Genomic DNA, 20,912 nt, shown 5'->3' with positions numbered 1-20,912 from the left:
TTTGCACCGTTTTTGTACGACAGTAATTTTGTAATTCAAATTAGTTTCTTATATTTTTATGAAAACTCAAATTTCAGTTTTACTAAAAAGACTCGAATCTCTGCGGAAACAATTCGTGCTCATATAATTGTGGTTGAAATCATCCAAATGTTGAGATTTCTTTTCTCAAGTTAAAAAAAAGGTGCGAGAATTTAAAAAGTTAATGTTTTAAAAAGTTTTTGGGTCCATTTTACATATTGGTCCCATAGTTTTTTTAAATATTCTCTTTATAAAAAGGTAACTTCACTTTTCATTGTTTGTTCTTTCTCATTTTTTCTAGTCGTTCATTATTTATGAGTTCTTCAGTAGTATATAAAGCTTGGAACCTTTCTCGTTCCCAGCAAATATTCTTTAATTTGGTTGACTTTATTTATTAACACAAGCTCCTGTAAATAGATCTCCGTATTAACCATAGTGTTATTATTTTTATGACATCGGAGCATTTTTTAAATAATTTTTCTAAGCTCTAGTTTGTAGTTTCTTTAATTAATGTCGTGAAAGATTTATATTCGGAGAAATCATTTTCGTTTATCATAATGTTTCTATGAAGGAGGGATCACAAAATGGAGGCCCGGAAAACCAGAGTTGCAAAAACTCGAGTTACAAAAAGCCGAGTTACGACGAATGTGACGTCACAAGTCTCAAATTATGACATCATAAGCGGACTTCTTAACTCGAAAAAGTTTTTTACTGTTGTTTTGTAACTCGATATATTTTTTAAAAATTTTGTTTTAGAGTAAATTTTGAATTTCATTTTTCGAGTTCTAAAACAAAATTTTAAAAAAATATTTCGAGTTATGTAAAAGCGCAACCAAGTTGGCCAACAATTCTAAAAAGCGCTTTTTTTCTTTTAGTTTACGAATGGGGTTTTTGATCTATACAACTAAAAGTAGAGAGGAAGGGGGTAAAAATGAAAGGGGACAGTAAACAATTTAATTTTCTGTAATTTTCTTGAATCTTATATACCTCTATTTTGATGGGAATTTCTGAAGGTTTTGTTGGGTGAAGTAGACTAAAATCTAAAAGATTCGATTACTCGAAACACATTTTGTATTCCACAATCTATATTTGTTGGACCTACCCCGGTGGGGTGGAGGTCCTATAGATTAACCTGTGTTTTGTTTGTCCGTCCGTCCGTTCGTTCGTCTGTTACCATAACTTTTCTCAGGATTGAATCATAGGAATCTTTTGATTTTTGGTACAAAGGTGCAAAATGGTGGTGGCCAGAATGTGACGGAGCCCGATTTTCGAAAAAAAAATGCGAGCAAACTTTAAACAGTTGCTTTCAATAGATAAGACCTTTCTGAACACAAAATCATCAACCGGACAGTTTGAAAATATTTACTGGACGCGTCCGAAAGTATTTTCGTATTTGATGACGTCACAAGCAAAATGAAAATTTTTATGAAAAAAAGCATAGACATATTATATACCAACCGACGCGTTTTTTGACGTAGATTAAGAAAAAGGTCAGTAACTATGTCTAAAAATTTGATAATAAAAAGTTAAAAGCTTACGAAGTTTTGATGACGTCATATTTACACTTTCTTTAGGATTGATTTTCTCGAGTTAGGTTGAGAAATCATATATATCCACTCAAGAAAGTTCAAAATCACGTTTATGACGCCTGCTCTTCTGGTCTATTATAATTATTGTTTTGTAAATTAGATGATTTGACGCTGTTTCTAACATTTCCGCTTTAAAATAGGTTTCTATTTTAATCGGATCTATTGATTCTTCTCGAAAGTAATATAATGGTGTATATTTATTATTAATATGAATTCTAGAATTATTGCCCGACTCGGTTTCACCAGAAGATAACTCGAAAGTTCAAATAATGTACTACAATTTCAAGTATCGTAACTCGAAAAATGAAATTTGAATTTTATTTTTAAGTTGCGTAACTCTATAACAAAATTTTTAAAAAATATTTCGAGTTACAAAACAACAGTTAAAAACTATTACGAGTTAAAAAGCCCACTTATGACGTCATTATTTGAGACTTGTGACGTCACATTCGTCGTAACTCGGGCTTTTGTAACTCGAGTTTTTGTAACTCGGGTTTTCCGGGCCTCCTCAAAATGTGCGAAATATTTCGATTTTTTCTAACTTGAAAATATAAGAAGTCACGAAGTGGGAAATCTTCAATTGTTATCAACATTTTTACTGTTCATTCCTTTGGGTAACATTTTGTAAGGCTTGGGTGTTGGCGCACAGCTTGACCTTCTTTGCAACCATTTTTGCAGATTTTCGATTTCCCGTTTCTTTAAATGTGTTCATTTTTCAAAATGTTCATAGCCACGAATCTGCCTCGTGACTTCTATTTTAATACGAGTTTTTAGACAGCGAAAACGGAATCCTAAATATCTCTGACTTTCACTTGGGCAAATAGTTTTCATTGACGGCAAAGTTGCCTGGCAGGGTGGCCACGCATGCTGGAAAAACAGGAAAGCTGGAAAAACTGGAAATAGGTAATTTTCCAAACAAGAAAACTGGAAAAACTAGAAAAATCTTTTTGATATTTGATTTTAGCTCTCTATGTCAGGAATATTCGTTAGAATTATTATTACATACATAATTTCGTTATGATGATGTTACAAGATGCCAGTATGAGTTTAGTCATTTTAAGATTTTTATGAGCTTAGATCTGTTTGATCGATAAGAAGGAAATGTCTTTTGAAAATCTAGAAGTAATAAATTTACACTCTCCTGGGTCATTTGAATAAATGTGAAATATGAGAATAATAGTTTACTCTGACTTTTCAGTAGAAATCACAATAAATACGTTCTCGCTATGAGTCGTGGCATCTTATTCTTCATGGTCATACTAGTGGCTGCGTCCACCATCCTCAACACCCTCGTCATTTCCGTTCTAGCCCGTGAACGTAAACACAAATTCCAATTACGTCATGCGCTTCTGATCAGTCTTGCCGTGACCGACATCGTGACTGGTTTGTGTGGTTTCACACTGGAGTCGTTTAGCTTCTCAGGAGACACATGCATCGCTGCCGGCTTTTTGGTCACTCTTTTATCGCTTGTTTCAATCGCTCATATGGGGGCGCTTGCCATCGAGCGTTATCTTTCAATATCGAAACCATTCATAAGTATAAAAATATCACAAAGCAAATTCTATGCTATTCTGTTCATTGTGGCCAGTTGGGTTTACGGTAGCATGTGGGCGCTTTTCCCGTGGTTCGGATGGGGGCGTTACGCGTACGAGTCTCTCACAAACCATCGGTGTAGTATCGACTTGGTGTCGCGATCACCAAATATCGTCAGCTACAATTACACACTTTTGGTGTTCTGTTACATCGTTCCAATAATCATTATGATGACGTCATTCTGCATCATTAAACGAGAAATAGCCGGCATGTTACAAAAAGTCAAAGATTCGACCGGAAAAAACTCAAAGTCCGCAACGGCTACCGTTAAACAAGAACGTACGTTTACCGTCGTGGTTGCCGTAATGTTAACGTCGTTTCTTCTTGCGTGGACTCCTTACGCACTCTGCGTATTCCTTGTTTCACTAAGGATTGAAATTTCGCCAGACTTTTTAGACGTTTCTGCGTATTTAGGGAAAAGTTCCATCATTCATAATCCGATCATCTACGTCTTCTTATACAAACAATTCCGAACGGGATTATTGAGATTGTTCTTGGCATGTTTTCGGATTCCACCGAACAGTGTTGTTCCAGAATCTTCTTTTGTTGGTAGCCAAACAGAACAAAATAATAGAACATCTAAAACTGGTTTGTAAAGCAAGGGACACCCCAGCTGACAATCAACGTTCATTTAAACGTTAATATAATATTCACAACGTCCATATAACGTCAGATGAACGTTAAAACAACGTTGTGTGACAGCTGGGAATGTGCAGCACTGAATTTATTTGCGGTTCCGAAAGATATGTCAAGAAAAAGTCGTTATGTAAATTACTAATTTGATGATAAGATTTCGCGTGTTAATAAAAGTGGTAGCTATCTCCTAGGCTTCTGCTCATCCTCCAGCGAAAAGATTTCTTAGAGAAAATATAGGAAGTATATCTATAGAGGTCTGCGATTCAGACTAGCTATTTCCAAACTCATCACACGTCTTTCAAACTCTCTAGTATATTCTCAATTTTTCCGTTGCCCTTTTTAATATAAGGGAGAAAGGATATCGTTTATCGTTTTTTGTTGTTTTTACGGATCAGAGGGTGCAGTATGAGTTCATATATTTTACACTGTGAGGGTGCAGCAGGAGATGATAATGCGAGGGTGCATTGAGAATTTGTCTTCTATAAAAAGCTCAACGTGAGTGAGAATTTGATATGAACTAAAAAGAAGTGCCTAAGAGGGCCTCAATTAATTTAATTTCAAGTAACATTTTAATTTGATTTCTTCCACAGGAACTGGCAAAGGAAAGTAGTGTTTTTTATCAAAAAGGAAAGTAGGATATTTTTGACAAAAACAAAGTAGGGTAATTTTGAAAAAAATAAAGTAGTGTTTTTTATCAAAAGGAAAGGACTGTTTTTATCAAGGTGTATAATTTCGAAAAATTAGGTCTATTTATGACCTCAAGTATATTAATATCTGTAATTGTAGTGAAGAATATGGTGTTTATTCAATTTTGACAGTAGGAAAAGTAACATTTTATTTCGACATATCCCAAATGAATTACCAAAGGAAAGTAGTGTTTTTTATCGAGGTGTATAATTTTGTAGAATTAGGTCTATTTAGGCCTATTTTCTACGCGAAAATCTGCAGAACTGTAAACGTAAATTGCAATTAAAAAAAAAAGAGTAAAAAAGTAAAAATAGAATCTCTATATAATTCTTAGTTGTGCAACTTCAAGAAAATTGTAAATAGTATTTCAGACCTCTAGATCTTCCTAACCCTTTGATTCAGCAAAAATAAAAGTAAAGAAAAAAATGTTAATTTCCAGCTTAAACTTCAGTTGAATTCTGCCGAATTATATCCGTTGAAAAATATTTTGAAAATTAAAAAAATCTACATTATTTTTAAGAATAAAATTTTGAAAAATGATGAACTAATTAACTGATGGAAAATATCCTGAACAAGATGAAGTGAGTCGAAAATTATAATCCAGACAAGTGGAAAAGAAGTTCGCTTATCTCTGAATAAGCATTGATCAATTTCGTGTCCCGAAGTGGACCGATCGACCGGCGACGATTTTTCATTTCTTTAATCAATTTCATGAATCCACCACACACCCTCCCTCATATCATTTCTTTAAGTCATGAAATGCTCCCTCCCTCTTAATTGTAAAACTTTTCATTCATCAAGCAGCTTCATAACTCATCATCATGTTTCCCTTTTCCACGGCCCTCTCCTTCCCAGTCCCCCTCATGCGCGTCTTCACGCGGATACATTTCAAGCTCAGTCAAATCTTCAATGATAATATTCATGGCCATGTGAATTTGTTGCAGCCCATATTTCATGTTCATAACTTTCTTCTTCATAAATGTATAAAACTTTTCGTACACTGGCATCTCTTTCCACTTCTTTGCCGACTCCAACTTCTTTTGATATTCTGACAACAAAAATAGAAAATGTATTGGAAGAGCCACATCACATGTGCCATGCGCTATAAATCTTCTCCTTTGGTTATAAATCACAACACCTCAAAGTGGGTCAACTTTTATGTTAATATTAGGCTCTTTTAAACATATTTAGAGTTAAAATAGTTGTCGAATGGAGAATTCAAGAAAGTGCCTCCTTTATACTTTTGAATAAACTTTTTTTAACAATGACATGATTTCTACGATATCAACAACATAAACCTTTATCGACTGTCATGGTTGAAAGATTGAAGGTTGAAAGGAACTGCGGGTAATCACGACACTCTAAGATCGGCTTTCTGTTGATCTAAAATGTTCGATGTTTTTGCGTCTAACCGACGGGAAGCTGTTACTAGAACGCAATCAGTCCTGATTACCCATAATTCATTTCGAACACGAAATACTCGATTAAAGCTCACATCGTGAACATCGAGAATGATACTCAGCAAAAGGCTGTTTGAATACCTGTATCAGACGCCAATAGTTCTTCATCAGTTTTATCAACCCAACTTTCATTGTAGTAAACATACATATAACACGAAGGATCATTGGTTACTGTGTGAATCACGTGGGTTTCATCGCTCGCCAAATTCAACGTTTCGTTCACTTTGACAGTCGTGTTGTGGTCATGTTCTGATTGGACAATCACTTCACCTGTGTCGGGAGTAAGGAAGGTTTATATTACACTCAAAGTTTTAATAACAGGTCGTAGTGAAGAAAGTTAAAAAAGGACCAGTTTCTGGGAGCGGCTAAAATCTAGCCCCGGAGAAGGTCAACCGCTAGCTTACTCGTACTGAAGGGGTCAACACTACACACAAGGATTGACGAATGAATGTTAATTGAATAAGGCATAAACAGTCTGTGAAAACTGAATAAAGAAATAATTTCTCATAAACGTAATACCTTTGAGAACAGTCACATTAGCTTTGATCTCAGGTGCTATGTAATTCTCAAGTGACAAACCAGGGAAATCTGCTACGAACACAATCTCTGTTGCATTATTCACTTCGAAGTTCGCATTACGGATTTGTTTAAGTGTGCTTCTCCATGAGGAAAGCTCAACAAGAAGAGGTTGCATCCATTTGGTGTGTGTGAAAGGGTCCCATTCTGCAGTCACAAGGTCCACCGTTGGATCAAGCTAGAAATGAATTTTAAATGAAATTGACGCTCTCTAATTCAAGGTCGTACTATTCGATACGCTCCGTTATTCGATAATATTGAAAGTGAGGGACGCTCTGCTATTCGAAATCCCCTTATTCAATGAAAATCCAATTCCTTTTGAAAATCGAATGAGAGAGCGCCATTTGTACGCCATAAGCCAATTGGTCTGAGTTCAAAATTATCTTGCTAGACTTTGAAGTGGGCAGTTATTTATTCCTCTTTCCCATTGATACTTTTCAAAAGATTGACAAGAAAATAAAGTGAACTAAGTGTAGAAGCCAACAAAAACCATTCATCAGTCAAAAGATTGCTTAGAAAATAGCACACGAAAACTTTGGTAAAAAATTGAAAGAAAATTCACACAAAACTCATCTACCATGCGTTGTTGGTATCGACCATTCATGGATTTCCACACATCCACGGTAATTTGTGGATGTTGAATACCCAGTTCATCCATTCCTTTGACTCGATCAGCCAAACAAGTTGCGTATTGTTTCAACATGTCTGGATGTGAGAAGATACGATTCTTTGAATCTCCGTATGGGAAAAATGCCTAAAAAATATGTTCAAATGATGATCAAAGATGTAATGCGGTTGAAGACATATGAAAAGTTGTCGTGATATTTGATACCGAACATCGAATATTTAGCTCATAGCTTGCCGGCGTAACCCTTACCTAGATTTCAAAATAACTAATTTGGTTCCCACAATGAAAGTAGGGATATAGGGATTGAAACTTGATTAAAGTTGGCAAAGTAGAGCGAACAGAAAACGACCGTTACTGCTTGTCAACTTACACCAGGTCTGAGATATTGTTCTTTGTTTGTTATTTGATCGGTAACCTTGACGACCACGTGTTGTGTACTCCACGAATGGATCATCATATCCCATGAGTAACCGTATAAACCTTGTGTCCATGAATTGTAGCCCTGTTGAAGCAAAAAAATAATGTATCTTGAAATCATGTCTAAGCTGTCACTAACTGTTTTAGAGCGATAGCAGCCTTAAAGAAAAGGCCTGGGATAACACTGGGAGATGGAGATTAGTCATAGGAGAGATAATAAATATATAACAGTTATCACACGGTACAGACTACAATATGGGATATGAATCGACGGATCCTGCACTAATGTACTTCCCAGTTTTCTCAAAGGTAACGAATCGAGTGGGGATTGAACCCACGACCTCTCGCTTGCCGGGCGATTGCTCTCCCAACTGCGCTATCGGTTCGTTGCTATTACACTAGTTCGTAGTAGACGAGGGGAACAATGTGCTCAATGTTCACCATCCGGTACCTGAATTCTACGAATCAATGGAATTGCCACGAACTGAGACACAGCTAGTGTCCAATCCCCAACCAACACGCTAACTTTGAGAGAACTGTTAAGCTATGTACATTGGGGAGAGGCATTAGCCCAACGGAGCTCCGATCTCGGACAACTAGTCCATCAACAGTCACTGTGTGAAATCAAGTGCGTATTACTTATGGGTAATGAATCAACGGATCCTGCACTAATGTACTTCCCAGTTTTCTCAAAGGTAACGAATCGAGTGGGATATATGGGATATATTATTCGAGTTCTGATTTTTCGTCATATTTGTAGAATGTAGGAAAACCTTCCATGTCAAGAAGAGGGAAATGGAAATCACTTTACCTTTGTCAAGAAATGAGAATAAGGTAAGAATAACTGTGCTGCAACATAATGTAAACATAGTAAATTCATGAACAGATTGTTCCAAGTCCAACTTCTTGGTTTCAGTTTCTTCTTCTTGGATGGAGGTTGTTCAATCAATGTGCATGATTTATTGTCCACCGAATCTTCAGTCATAGGTAAGACTTTCTGTAAGAACGACGGTAACATTTTGATGATTTTCTTTGGCCATTCCGGTCTGCAGAATATCGGTATGACAGCCATACACATGTAAGAGAACATACCAATGTTGAACATCACTGCATTCATGATATGAAAATTGTAACCGAAAAAGAAACCTAGCGAAAGAGGTAAAGAGATGAAGACGTTTGATTAAATCAATCCTGTCTAATCTTTTAGAAAGTCTGTGAAAATTTTGACCGTCGATGACGCTAAATAGAGAGGAAAAAGTATAGTTTTGGCCATTTCGTGCAATAAACTTTGGTCCGCTAATTTGTGGATACGTTTGGCTTTGACTAGGAAATGGCCGGGGAAAATAGGATTTTCCGCTTATCAGAGTTATCCGCTTGGCTAGAGTGGCCATTTATTGGAGGTTTTATTGTATACCTTATCGGGGAAAAAATGTCGGGGGAAAGTGACGAAAATTTTGAGGGGGTGACGAAATTTTCCCCGACGAAATATTTCCCCGACATTTTATCACCCGACCAAAACTTGTACCCGATTTTTTTATCCCCGACCAAAACATTTACCCGAACTTTTATACCGCAACCAAAATTCAAATCTAATTTTTTTACACCTTTATTTACCGAAATTAGTGCTTTAAACGTCGAATTACAAGATCTATTTTCGAGCTAGTGAAGGAAATCATTTCTTTTGGACAATTTAGTCGGGTGGAAGTGATGAATTTGAAATTTTTGTCGGAGAAAAGTGACGGAAATGCCTCTAGGTGACGAAATTTTTCCCCGACGAAAAAAAAAACCAACTAAATAAAACACATTTTTTTTCCCGATAAGGTACATTCTATCAAGACGTTTCTTAAATCTTTACATGAAAGCCAAACCAATACATACCAATTGGTCGAGTGGTATCAAAAAACAACATAAAGCCTTGGACCAGGTCGAACATCAAGCCACAACAATGAACCATATAAAAATCAATCTGCTCATTCGTCAAAAACGATCGGAAAGGATCGAAGACGAATTCCCTCGATAAGCCAACCATGGAATAGCCTGTCATCCAATCACGATCCAGCTTCTTCAGACCGGCGTAAAAGTATAACAGGAAAACCTATAAGTAGAAAAAGCATTGATACAGCCCCCTAACTCTCATTTACATAAGTATTGAGACTTTGATTAATTGAATCGTTCACTGGTTTAAAAAACTAAATGTGTAATAAGCAGTGGCTAAAGTAACCTGAAATTGGCTTTCCACCCATAAGTAATGTCAGATTCTTAATAAAATTTCGTTGAATTTTGTGGTAAATGCTATTTTTTATACATTTCTGGGACGGAATTTCGTCTGAGACGGAAACAGTAAAATTAGATCGATTCTTTTGAGGGTGATTTCCAGGCGGAAACCAAAAATGGTGCAATCTGATCGTGGATGGATTTCAGTATATGAAATATAAATGAAGGAATTTGAAAATCGCAAATTTGGGACATAAATTTATGAGAGGTAGATAACTTGAAAAGAAACCAGTAAAACTCTATTGTGGAAAGGACGGGAAGACTTCTACAATTTCAATTGGAACCACGTGCTCAAGTCTTAACATAATACTGTTAGTAGATGTAAAATGAAGGGGGGGGGGGCTACTTACTTGAAATCTGACAACCCCATATTGCCAGAGGGGAATCTGTTTATTTCTTATCGATGGCCAAATCAAACCATCTATTGACCTTAAAATAAAGAAGATAACTGTATTATCCAAAGTGGAAGGCCAAAGTCAGGATCCCGAAATACCGAAAGTTTGGTCACTTCTGGCCAGTGAATTATTCAACAATAAGACTGTCAAATAACTTGTGAATAATTTATTGCTTGCTTGCAACATAGTAAATACCTTAAGAGAAGAAATTTTGGCGAATTTGGCGAACTACCTAAAAATTTCGCCAATATTTCTCTCCGCCAAATTTAAATTCATAGGTCATTCACCAAAAAAGAATTCCCGCCAAATTAAATTTTCTTTCAATTTAGTCTTCATTTCTCCTAAAAACCCTTCTTTTCCTCTTTTTTTTCAGCTAAATTATTGAACAAAAATGGGTCGTTCGCCAAAAATAATTATCGCCAAATTTAGAAACTTTATTAAATCGCCAAAATAAATTTCGCCAAATTGCACCAAAATTGGCGAATGGGCTCATTAGCTAAAAATTCTTCTTGCCAAAAATTCTTCTCTTAAGGTAAACATAAAAGTGAGCCATCGTCGTATTTCGTTAGTTTCTATCAGACTTTTTGTCGTAAATAGGTACTAGTTATCGCATGACTTCGAGTGCAATACGAGAAATATTTTACGAGTTCCGAGATTTTTCCGTAATATTTTTCCGAGCCTTTAGGCGAGGAAAAATATCGGTAAAATCTCGGAACGAGTAAAATATCGAGTATTGCACGAGAAGTCATGTGATAACTAATTTATTGTCGACTCAAAAAAATTGTCCTCTTTTTGTTTTTAAACTTACTTCCGCTTTCTTCTGCTTCTGTGTACTTTCGAATGTTTTTATTCGAAAATCTAATTCGAACGTTAGATTCGAACAAAATAACATTCGATAACTTCCCGCTAAAAATATTCACACAAAAACAAAATAGAGAAACATTTTTCGATCATTTTCGATCTAGAAGTTTTGTTTTGAAGAGTTGCAGATTTTTTAGAGATGTATTTGAAAGTTTCTAGATTGATAATTCAAAATGCAGATGATGTACAGTATGGTTTCGATAGAGAAGAAACCCTCCATCAATAGATTAATCAGATTGATAACATTCAGTCTTTTTCTATGTTTTTGTTTCGGTGACATGGCCATGCATGGGAAAGAATAGCAGAGGAAAGGAGTCCCATGATGGAAATGTATGCTTGTAAAAATGGTTAAAGAACAACATTTTTTCAACAGCAAAACAATTTGGATACTTTCTTGATTATCGTCAAGCTCTAAATGTTTCGAATTTTAGAAGGAAGACGTATAATGATTGTTGAGTTGAAAAGTCAAGGACGTAGACTACGTTGTTGTCGAGAACGAGAATTAGGAGAGAACTTTTATAAAAATCACTCGTCATTTGGTTAAATACAAGACATTACACTTTCCTTGTTATGTTATGAGAAATTTTATTGGCAAACATTCAAGAATCTCAAGTTTTTTTGTATGCATTGATAAAAAACTGTTTGGCTATCACACGGACAAGTTTGCCAAAAGTTGTTTTATAATAAATTCTTAGTTCATCAGATTTGATTTTAGTGTCTTTTATTGAAGAACTCCAAAGTAAAAATTAATCTGAACATATTTTTGTTGCGTTTCCCCCTTTTGATTTCCAAGTCAGTTTCTCCGAAAGTCAGTTCTTTTCGGCTGTTTTGTTTTGATTTTTCTCCCGCCGCTTACCCAGTCCCCCAAAAGTCAACGCGGTCATATTTCCAGACTAAAGAAATATGAAATATCGCAAATATCTCGATGCTCTCGACCAATCAAAACGCTGATATTTTTTTGGGTCGGCAATAATACCTAAAACCTTTTGGTAAAGAATAGTCATCAAGAATAACAAATAATCGTTGTCTAAAAGATTTGTCGGTTGTCTTTGCCAGCGAGTTTTGAAAGCAAAACGCTGTCCGCATGGCTGGGATGGTAAACTCAATTCTCATTATGTGAGCCTTACCAATAATAATTAGCGTTGCTTAGCAACAAAATGATGGATATCAATCCATACAAATATGAATGATTATTCCAAACAGTTTTATCCAGGAAAAAGATGTACCAATAACAAGACATGAAACAAAAACAAGACAACTTGAAGAACATCCCAATCATTATCCCAAATGCTGACATCAGCAAAACCAGATATACTAAGTATAAATATTCGATTGATAATCGAGGCATATTATCGAATAGCGGGAAGTAGCAGGATGAAGGGTCGCCATGCTTGATGGGTAATCGAGACAAACCACGTTCGTCAAAAATGTCGATAATCATTAAAAGTCCTGGAACAAAAAAAGAACGTTCGGTAGGTGAAAGTGATCACCAAAACTGGTCATTTGGGAAAAATGGAAATTTTAAGCATCTCTTCGAAAACGGAAAATAAAAATTCGATATAGTTTTAAAAGAATCGCTTTGAAAAATCTATTCCATTTTTAAAACAATAATTCTTAATCATTTGATCAAAGTTCAGAAATATCAACCATCTTTGACGAATTCGTTTTGAATATTTCCTAGAAAAAAGTATCACATCGGTTTAAACAAGAATGGAAAACAATAATCACTTACCATAGCAAAATCGAAGAACACCCAATGCAGCAGGGTCACGCCCTTCGTTGATTTTCAGTAAAATTCTGTCTATGTAATTTCTCATTTTTATTATTGTTTTTTAATACATTTGATATTTTTTTATAACATTGTTTTCTTTTTCACCTAAAATACACAAGAAGTTGCAACCGTTAGATAAACGTCATTGTGCAGCAAGTTAAGCATAGTTAGTTTGCTAACTTCTACACAGGGTTAAAAGGAGTACAATTTTAATCTTATTGACGTTCTTGAAATTAATTCCTTGAGTTATAAAACGGACCCTCAATTCGAACAAATCTGCTCTAACTGATTCAACTTTGGAAAGTTAAACGAATTACGGCAATTACGAAAATTTCTTATGAATTCAGACGATTTGGAAGAAATTTTCAGGATAGCCAGGTTTTACGATGTTATTATTTTTTCCCAAAATTTTAGCCTAAATGCTCTTATAAACTGAGTTCTATAAAAAAACAAAAAACGTGTAAGGTAGCAAGAGTGATAAGCTTTCACGGAATTACAATAGGAAGTAATGGGTTGTGCATCCAGGCTAAATCATAAAAAAAGGTATTCGTCAAATTGATAAAATTCGTTTATTCTTTCTTTCAAAAATACAAATCATTACAGAAATAAAATCTTTCAGTTTGAAAAGTGATGTAGTTAGTAACTAAGGAGTTAAGAATAATATTTAAAAACTACAAAAACAAGTAAAATAATTAAAACAAACAGACACATACCTACATAATTTATATAAACTGCTTTTTAAAAAGGTTTTTTAATATTTTTTAAAAACAATTATTTTTCAAATATAAAAACAAATGCATGTAATGTATGAAGTAGGTAACAAAGCAAGAAACATTGCTCGAAAAGTGTGACTAGGGACGAAAGTTGTATGTATTACAAAGCCTGTACAAACGCAAACAAAGCAACTTCATCTCAAATTACCAAAAGTTCGTGGAAATTGACAAACTGAAAGATTGACTACTTTCAACACAAATAAGGGAAAGACAGAATTATTTGCAAAATAAACAGCATGGTCGAATATTCAAGAACGGACAAAAGGTTTAAAACTATGATCCGAGAACAAAAACAAAAACAAATAGTAATTCAAGTAATAAAGTAAATACGTATACAGTAGTATTCTTAAACCAATTCAATCCAATAGGCGAGCATTTTACTTCTTTTTAGCTCCGAAGAAAGTTGGAGCTAAGAGGATTGGTTTCTTGGTTGCATTTCCAGGTGCTGGAGATGAATTTTGGCTTCTGTTGCTTGAGGCTGTTGAGAGAGCTGGGGAGGATCTTGAACTGTTGCTAGGTGACGGTTTGGCCGCTTGTGTTCTTGTTTGAAGCAGTGGTGATGAAGATGATTGTGATGCAGAAGCGCTAGAATGCGCCGCAGTTGATTGTTTTGGTATGTTTACCTGCTGTAAGGAAGGAGACGGATTAATAAATTTAGAGTTGGTTATTTTTTTTGTCGCTGGCATTATAAGGGCCGGCGTAAGAGATGGGAATTAAATTGGGGCCGACGTAAAAAAAGGTATTCTATAAACTGGTGTCAAGCAAATGGTTTAAGGTTAATATAAATTTTGAAATCATATGCATATAACATTAGAGCCTGCTAAGCGGAAGAGCTTTTTTGAGTCTGATTCGCATCCCTTGGAACAAAAACCATGTCAGGGATGCGTGCAGTTTAGGAAAATTCTGGAATCGGCTATAAAAGGATTACCTGGGTAGGTCTCTCTTGAATCATGATTGGTTCAGAAGCTGTTTGATGTAGTGGCCTACCGACATTATTGGTTGGCGGTGAGGTCGAGGAATTTGGTTTGATTCCTATCAGGTTCATGAGTTTCATGTCATCAGTGAGTTGGTTCTCCATTGAGGTTGCTGTAAGTGCTGGTGAAGATCTGGTGACACCAATGCTTTTCAGAATGTCTTGACCAGGAGAATCTGGTGGTTGAGGTGACGTTGAAGGCTTACCAACTATTCCTAACATCTTCTTCAGTTCACCTTCACTTTGCTGCATGGGATCAGGGCTAGATCTAGCTTGGATACCTAACATCTCTTTGAGGTCACATTCGGCCTTGACGTTGATAGGTGGTGGCGGTCCATGAACTTCGGGTTGCTTGCTTTCTTCCCACTTTGTATTTTTGACTGAGACCTGCTCACGAGGGTAAAAGGGTTAGAAAGTAAATCAACTGATTAATTAATTGTTAATACTAGACAATCTAAGTATAGGTTTCAGGTTCAAAAGGAACCAGCAAAGAGCCTCACACCAGTGTTCTTGTATCTCAAAAGACGTATTAAGTAAAACGGATAGGGATAGTGAATTAAAAGGTGAAAAGTTATCATAAGAACATTGCATCCATTAAAACAACGAAACTACCGGGTGACCCACAAAAAAGTTCAGACGTTTTCCGACGTCTTGAGGCCGAACAAATGTCCCAAAGTGCTTGGAGTTTTGATATTTAGAAAGTAGATATCCTAACTTAAAATTTGAGCTATCACTTTTTAAATTAGACCAACTTGCTCTCTGCTTATGAGCTTTTAAAGTCAAAATTCACTTTACGGAAAGTGTAAAAAACACGTAAAAAAGGGGTATCAAATTTGGTATTTTTAGACGTTCTTGATATACAGTTTTTGAAAAAAATCTATGAAAGCGCCAACTTTTATAAAAACTAGTCTTGTTTTAAACAAAAATTGCTTTCAAAGGTGTTTTTATTAATTATTAATGTCATAAAACTCGTTAAATAGGTCAATTTGTAAGTGATTTTCTAATTGATTGCATGAATTTGATACCTCTTTTTTACGTGTTTTTTTACACTTTCCGAAAAGTGAATTTTGAGTTTAAAGCTCATAAGTAGAGAACAAGTTGGTCAAATTTAAAAAGTGATAGCTCAAATTTTAAGTTAGGATATCTACCTTCTAAATATCAAAACTCCAAGCACTTTGGGATATTTGTTCGGCCTCAAGATGTCGGGAAATGTCTGAACTTTTTCGTGGGTCACCCGGTAGGAAAATCTTAACTGGTTGCAACCTTTCTTTTAAACCTAATCATAAACCCCAACCTGTTTAAACCCGAAAAGCAGAAAAGCCCTGATAAAACACCGAAGAAAGGCATCTCTCGACCAAGACGGGAATAAAAATTGCTACCCTCAACTTTATTCGGAGGAGATGGGGGTTGACAGTTGACTGAATTGGAGCTGAAATACCCTGAGATACTCTGGCAGCCGAGTGGTTGCTGTTTATATTCAGCAGACCGTTTCCAAATGCGAAAAGAAGATAATCTAAATAAACCTGGTGTGGCACGAACGGGTTCGGGCGTAACGGTGTTTTGTTTTCTTTTGTTGATGATAAATTAGAATCCGATTGGCTCTATGATGGAAACAAACAGTAATGCATTGCAATTTTACAGGCAATGATGATGTGATAGATTCTGATTATCGATAACAAAAATTCGAGACCTAAAAGAGTCGGTTCACTTGGAACATTTCTAAGAAAACACGTTTTACAAAAAAATTAAACTTTTTGAAGCCTTCACTTGTTCTCAACTTTTTAAGTTTTAAGCCTAAAAAGGTTCTTCGAATGTTCTTAATTTCCCTAGAAAAATGAATTCGAACGAGAGAAAATTATAAGACGAACCTGTCTTATTATATTATTCTGTGCAGGAGACGGCTGTCGTTGCATGTGATAATTAGCCTGTGGTTGATGTTGTTGCAGTGATGGTTGAGGAGGTTGGACTACAGGCTGAACGAACGCCGGTGAAAAGGCTGTCGCTACACCAGTCTGGTAAATGAAAAAAAGCTTTATAGATGATATTTGGACACAGTTTTGCAAGTGATTACTTATTGAATAAAGAATTCCTTATACACATGAGACAAGAAGTTTCGATCAATGGCCCAGCAACGGGCCTTGCGATAGCATGTTGATGTCCGTGGTGCTATAAGCGTCGCTTCGGATAATCAATAATCAAGCATACACATTACGAGCCAACATTGGCTCGTTGTTTAATTTTATTAACGATAAATCTAGGGACTGAATACGTTTGTGGAAGGCTGAAGAATAGGGAAGAATTTGAAACATGTGATTGTATGATTGGTTCTTACTAATTGTTGGAGAGCAATTGTGGCCACGTTTTCCATGGCTTGTTGTTGAGTGGGACAGATCTGTCCGCTAATATGGCGTCCGTCCAGTGAAATAAATGCTTTGAACCCCTGTTTAAAGTGAAGAAGACAAATGATATTAAAAGTAATCAAATCCGAAAACTTAGTGTAGCGCTCCATTTCAAGACAATCACGCTTCTTTGTTGCCATCCTCAGCATATGTATCTTTTAGTTTCAAAAGTAGCATCACTCTGAATTTGCAAATACTCCATCGAATATTTTGCATAGAGGACGATGGTCAACCCCTTGGGCATCATGCTTCGTTTCAGCCTTTTAAACAAAAGAGATAAATACCTCAGGATGTTTAGTGAACAGATAATTTGGTGGAAGTAATTTTCTCTGGTTACAACACTGTAGTAAAATCATCGATGGTTGCATGCTATGAAAAAGAAAACAAAATATTACAAATCTAACCTGACCTTCCATAGAAAGTTTTTTTGACTTTCCAAAAAATCACGAGTCCTTTCAAGTGTTTTGACGCAAATTCGATAGTTTCGCTCTTGCGAGGAGAGCTTCGAACGTTTAGTGTGACGTGAAAAATAGAATGTTTAATTTCCAAATTCGTTCATCTGTTTGGAGGGGAGTAGAATAGATTGAGACATTTTTCATTTAAGTTTGGCGTTCACATATTTGGCTAACCCATAATCAGTTTTGGGGAAAATTTAGTCCCCTGCTAGTGATAAACTAACATAAACTATAAATAGGGTTGCCGGCAACCAATATCTGTAGGGCGGGAGGGAGGTAAAAAATTTCTGAGACTTGAACACCGCCATCTTAACCTTGTTTGTGCTTTCAGAGTATAGCCAATATCGCACGGAACCAATGGAGAAGTAAGGCTACTTGCAGGCGGGACGCCCCGGTAGTACCGCAGGCGGAATAAGTGATTTAGACGATTTAAAATTAAACTACGATTTAACTACTTATTGTTAAATAAACATTTACAGCCCAAGAACCCGGGGTTCCAAAAATTCGAAAAAGTCACAAAGCCAGTAGAACAGATGTTATTGATGCGTAGTTTGTACTAGGTTTTCCTATGGTAGCAATAGTGTGAATTTTCCATCAAATCTTTTGTTTCTACCAAACAATAGAAACTTACAAAGGAGGCAGAGCGGAACCAGGAACCATCGCGGGGGCTGAAATAAAGAAAATTTGAAAGGTGGACTGGATTTTGGAAAGAAAGAACAGAAAATTACTGAGCATACAAAACTTCGATTAGGTTTCGGATTTGAGCATTACCAGTCCTCTGACAAAGGTAGAGGAGGTAAATCAACCATTAGTTTGGAAGTCAATCTGACAATCGGGAAAATCTATAAAAAATCTACAAAGAATCTATCAGTATTTACTCACGATGTTGGTGAGTTGGTGGTTGATAAAGCGCTTGTGGCATGCGTTGTTGCATAGCAACCATTTGTTGTGGATGTTGCATCTGTTGAAGCATGGCGATGGTTTGCGGTTGTTGTGGTCGTTGTAAGAGTTGACGAATGGGTTGTTGTACAGATGATTGCGGAGGGGTTGTGACAACAGGTTGTTGTGACGTCTTGTTGATGTTCAAGAGTTGATGAATAGCTGTCGTCGCGTCCTGTGAAAAAGTGAAAAACCGTTGATAAATAAGTCTCCACGAAAGCTGTTTAAATCTGGTGCAATATGACTTTTTTTTTATCGTAAATTCAAAGTATTTTTACACCCATTCTTGCAACTTTTGATACTTTATCTAGGTTGCACTTTCTCTTGTTCTTAGAAAGAAAGGCTCAAATACTAAAAGCTTTTAAGACGGTGTTTACCTGGTCAACGCTTTCCTGTGGTTTACCAGACGATTGAGTGACGAATTGTGGTGTCGTCTGTTGTTGTTGTGAGGGCTGAGGTTTTTGCGGTGTGCTTTGATTCTCTTCCTTCTTCAACTCTTTCCACATGTTCAGAAAATCTGTTCCACTCGTTGTCGTAGGAGGTGTTCTAAAAGAAAGAAGCACTGAATTAGTTTGGTATTCTTTATATGATTTGCATTTTTGACATCAAACATCCAAGACAGTATCTAGGACCTGTGACCAAACTATTCACTCTGTTTTATACGGCTTTCCAAAGGCTTAACACGGAATCAAATTTTAGGTCCTGAGCTTTCCCAGGACGTTTCGAATATGGCAAGACTGTTTTAAAACATTAGGATCGATCGATGTGGATCGAATCAATGATTTCACCGTCATCAATGACGACGTCGTCATCATAAATTTCTACCATGAAAAAGAGGTTGTGGTCGAACGTTAAAAAAAGTGAATTTGATTTTTAATGGACAGGACAAATACGAAAACTAAAGAGAGCTTGCTTACGCTGTATTTTCTTTCTTCCGCGCACCGCCCGTTCCGTGTGACTTATGACCACTACCGTGAGGCGATTGCTTCCCTCTCGGTGATTGATATTTATCTTTCAACCAATATTGAGGTGGTTCGGGCGTTCTCTGTTGGGCGTTGTCTCTGTTTGGTCCCAACCGCCCTCGGTAAGGGCCCTTGTTGTTGGGTGTTGAAGATTTACCTAAAAATACAAAAACCAAGCTCTTTTACGTTTCATGTGTATATAAATTACTACTCTAGAAGATCGACTTTCTGACATATCTTTTTCAGTCTTGACGTCAGCAGAAAAAAGACTGTCTCAAGTCAATACCACCTTTTTGACGCCATAACAATGACTTCTTGAAACTACCAACCTTCTCTACACCGAACGGAGAGAAGGCAGAAAGCGTTTTAGCATTGGTAAAAAATAAGCAAATAAATTTCTCTCAAAACTCAGGCTATTTCCCTAGCTTAGCTAAAGGGTAATGACCAAAGTAACAGGATTACTGTTTTAAACAGATATACTGTACGTCTGTACCAGTAGTTTTTGAAGGGTCAGTGATTCGTTTCTTGAACTCTGTCAAAGGATCGATCGGTTGAGTGTTGTCTTTCTTTCGAAGTTTTCGTTCGCCATACGAAAGGTTGAGCAAAGAGTAACCATACATAAAGTATCCGCGCTCTTTGACATGTCTATAGCATGAAACAATAATATGGTGTAAAGAAAAAACAATTCGAACTCATGGGATAGTATCTCCTTTGAGAATGCTCAAAGGTTAGCTGTTGGAATTTTTTAGGTCCAGTTCGAATTAAACCACTCGTAAATTCTAAGATTCAAAACAGTTCATTTACTGAAGTTCACCACTTCACAAGGGGTTGTGAGACTAGTATTAGTACAAGACTTCTGTTTTATTCAAGATTTCAAAAACACCCAATAGATTGTATTTAAGTGGTTCACGATCAACCGATTTGTTTTATATGGTAAGTTATAAAACATATTACAATTATCTTATAGGTGAAAAGTCGATATTCTACAGAGTCGATATTCTACTTGAATAGCCCTGTGATAGAAGACATTTAAAAAGTATTTCTAAAGTTTTCACAGGCTGGGCTATTTAAAAACTGACGTAACATCGGAATTACCGAGGTTCGACAATGGGTTGACGACTTAGCCGTCACTGCTTACCTGACGTCGTTTGCACCGAGAAATTCTTCATCAAACATCACTTCGTATCGGATTTCTGTCGGTGAAAATTGATCATTCTCATCGATTGGTACTATAACAAAGAGAAGAAAGAAATGTAATGCAGAAAGATCCTGAAGCTAAAGACATATAAAGAACTCAACGAAAATGCTACTAAAAAGTAAGAAAAAAGACCTTTGGATTTATCACAACAAGATCGCTTTTCCCAATCCACTACAAGGACCAAGCGGAAGAAAATGAAGGTAAAATTTAGAGGACTAGAAACTATACCAAATTTCTATGTTGTGGGTAAATTCGGGGATTCTTTAAAGTTTAGTCACTTAAATAACCGGGAAGTTGTTTTAATTATA

The 20,912-nt window shown here is 36.1% G+C and overlaps 3 protein-coding genes and 1 non-coding gene across 7 annotated transcripts in view; 1 reads left to right on the top strand and 3 right to left on the bottom strand.

Moving 5' to 3' along the window:
- The first annotated feature begins 3,088 nt into the window (after positions 1–3,088).
- Positions 3,089–3,869, top strand: LOC136820602 (opsin-1, short-wave-sensitive 1-like). Its single transcript, XM_067076794.1, has one exon. It carries the CDS (start codon positions 3,092–3,094, stop codon positions 3,794–3,796), a length of 705 nt encoding a protein of 234 aa, XP_066932895.1. The 5' UTR covers positions 3,089–3,091; the 3' UTR covers positions 3,797–3,869.
- Positions 3,870–4,951: 1,082 nt separating this feature from the next.
- Positions 4,952–13,010, bottom strand: LOC136820600 (vitamin K-dependent gamma-carboxylase-like). Its single transcript, XM_067076792.1, has 10 exons — positions 12,867–13,010; positions 12,262–12,583; positions 10,229–10,307; positions 9,483–9,699; positions 8,416–8,750; positions 7,558–7,689; positions 7,137–7,313; positions 6,503–6,737; positions 6,065–6,253; positions 4,952–5,571 (listed from the first exon to the last, which is right to left on the bottom strand). The coding sequence occupies exons 1-10, from the start codon at positions 12,949–12,951 to the stop codon at positions 5,330–5,332; spliced, it is 2,013 nt and encodes a 670-aa protein (XP_066932893.1). The 5' UTR covers positions 12,952–13,010; the 3' UTR covers positions 4,952–5,329.
- Positions 7,918–7,990, bottom strand: Trnaa-ggc (transfer RNA alanine (anticodon GGC)). Its single transcript has one exon. It is a non-coding gene; the product is annotated as a tRNA-Ala (tRNA).
- Positions 13,011–13,455: 445 nt separating the features above from the next.
- LOC136820598 (5'-3' exoribonuclease 1-like) overlaps positions 13,456–20,912 on the bottom strand; it is a 36,117-nt gene continuing 28,660 nt past the window's right edge. For 2 of the 4 annotated variants that reach the window (XM_067076788.1, XM_067076791.1), the window contains 12 exons: positions 20,545–20,635; positions 19,896–20,051; positions 19,362–19,565; positions 18,822–18,990; positions 18,388–18,619; positions 18,137–18,173; positions 17,335–17,419; positions 16,984–17,091; positions 16,520–16,663; positions 16,175–16,252; positions 14,607–15,038; positions 13,975–14,304 (listed from right to left, as the gene is read on the bottom strand). In XM_067076788.1, the coding sequence (XP_066932889.1) occupies positions 14,056–14,304; positions 14,607–15,038; positions 16,175–16,252; positions 16,520–16,663; positions 16,984–17,091; positions 17,335–17,419; positions 18,137–18,173; positions 18,388–18,619; positions 18,822–18,990; positions 19,362–19,565; positions 19,896–20,051; positions 20,545–20,635 (1,985 nt within the window). In that variant the 3' untranslated portion in view covers positions 13,975–14,055. Of the gene's footprint in view, positions 14,305–14,606; positions 15,039–16,174; positions 16,253–16,519; positions 16,664–16,983; positions 17,092–17,334; positions 17,420–18,136; positions 18,174–18,387; positions 18,620–18,821; positions 18,991–19,361; positions 19,566–19,895; positions 20,052–20,544; positions 20,636–20,912 lie in introns of all 4 variants that reach the window. The other 2 variants (XM_067076790.1, XM_067076789.1) reach the window with 2 other exon arrangements.

This window comes from Clytia hemisphaerica, unplaced genomic scaffold (genome assembly GCF_902728285.1).
Source record: "Clytia hemisphaerica strain Z4C2 unplaced genomic scaffold, Clytia hemisphaerica genome assembly, whole genome shotgun sequence".
Taxonomy (NCBI): domain Eukaryota; kingdom Metazoa; phylum Cnidaria; class Hydrozoa; order Leptothecata; family Clytiidae; genus Clytia; species Clytia hemisphaerica.
This window is presented reverse-complemented; position numbering and strand designations above follow the sequence as displayed.

What these genes read in the sequence shown, in the direction of transcription:
- LOC136820602 (XM_067076794.1), top strand. Translation starts at nt 3,092, where the DNA reads ATGGGGGCGCTTGCCATCGAGCGTTATCTTTCAATATCGAAACCATTC.
- LOC136820600 (XM_067076792.1), bottom strand. Translation starts at nt 12,951, where the DNA reads ATGAGAAATTACATAGACAGAATTTTACTGAAAATCAACGAAGGGCGT. An exon ending in AGCAACGCTAATTATTATTG is followed by an intron (nt 10,308 to 12,261) that starts GTAAGGCTCACA and finishes CTTTATTTTAAG; the next exon opens with GTCAATAGATGGTTTGATTT. An exon ending in TAATGTGACTGTTCTCAAAG is followed by an intron (nt 6,254 to 6,502) that starts GTATTACGTTTA and finishes CTCCCGACACAG; the next exon opens with GTGAAGTGATTGTCCAATCA.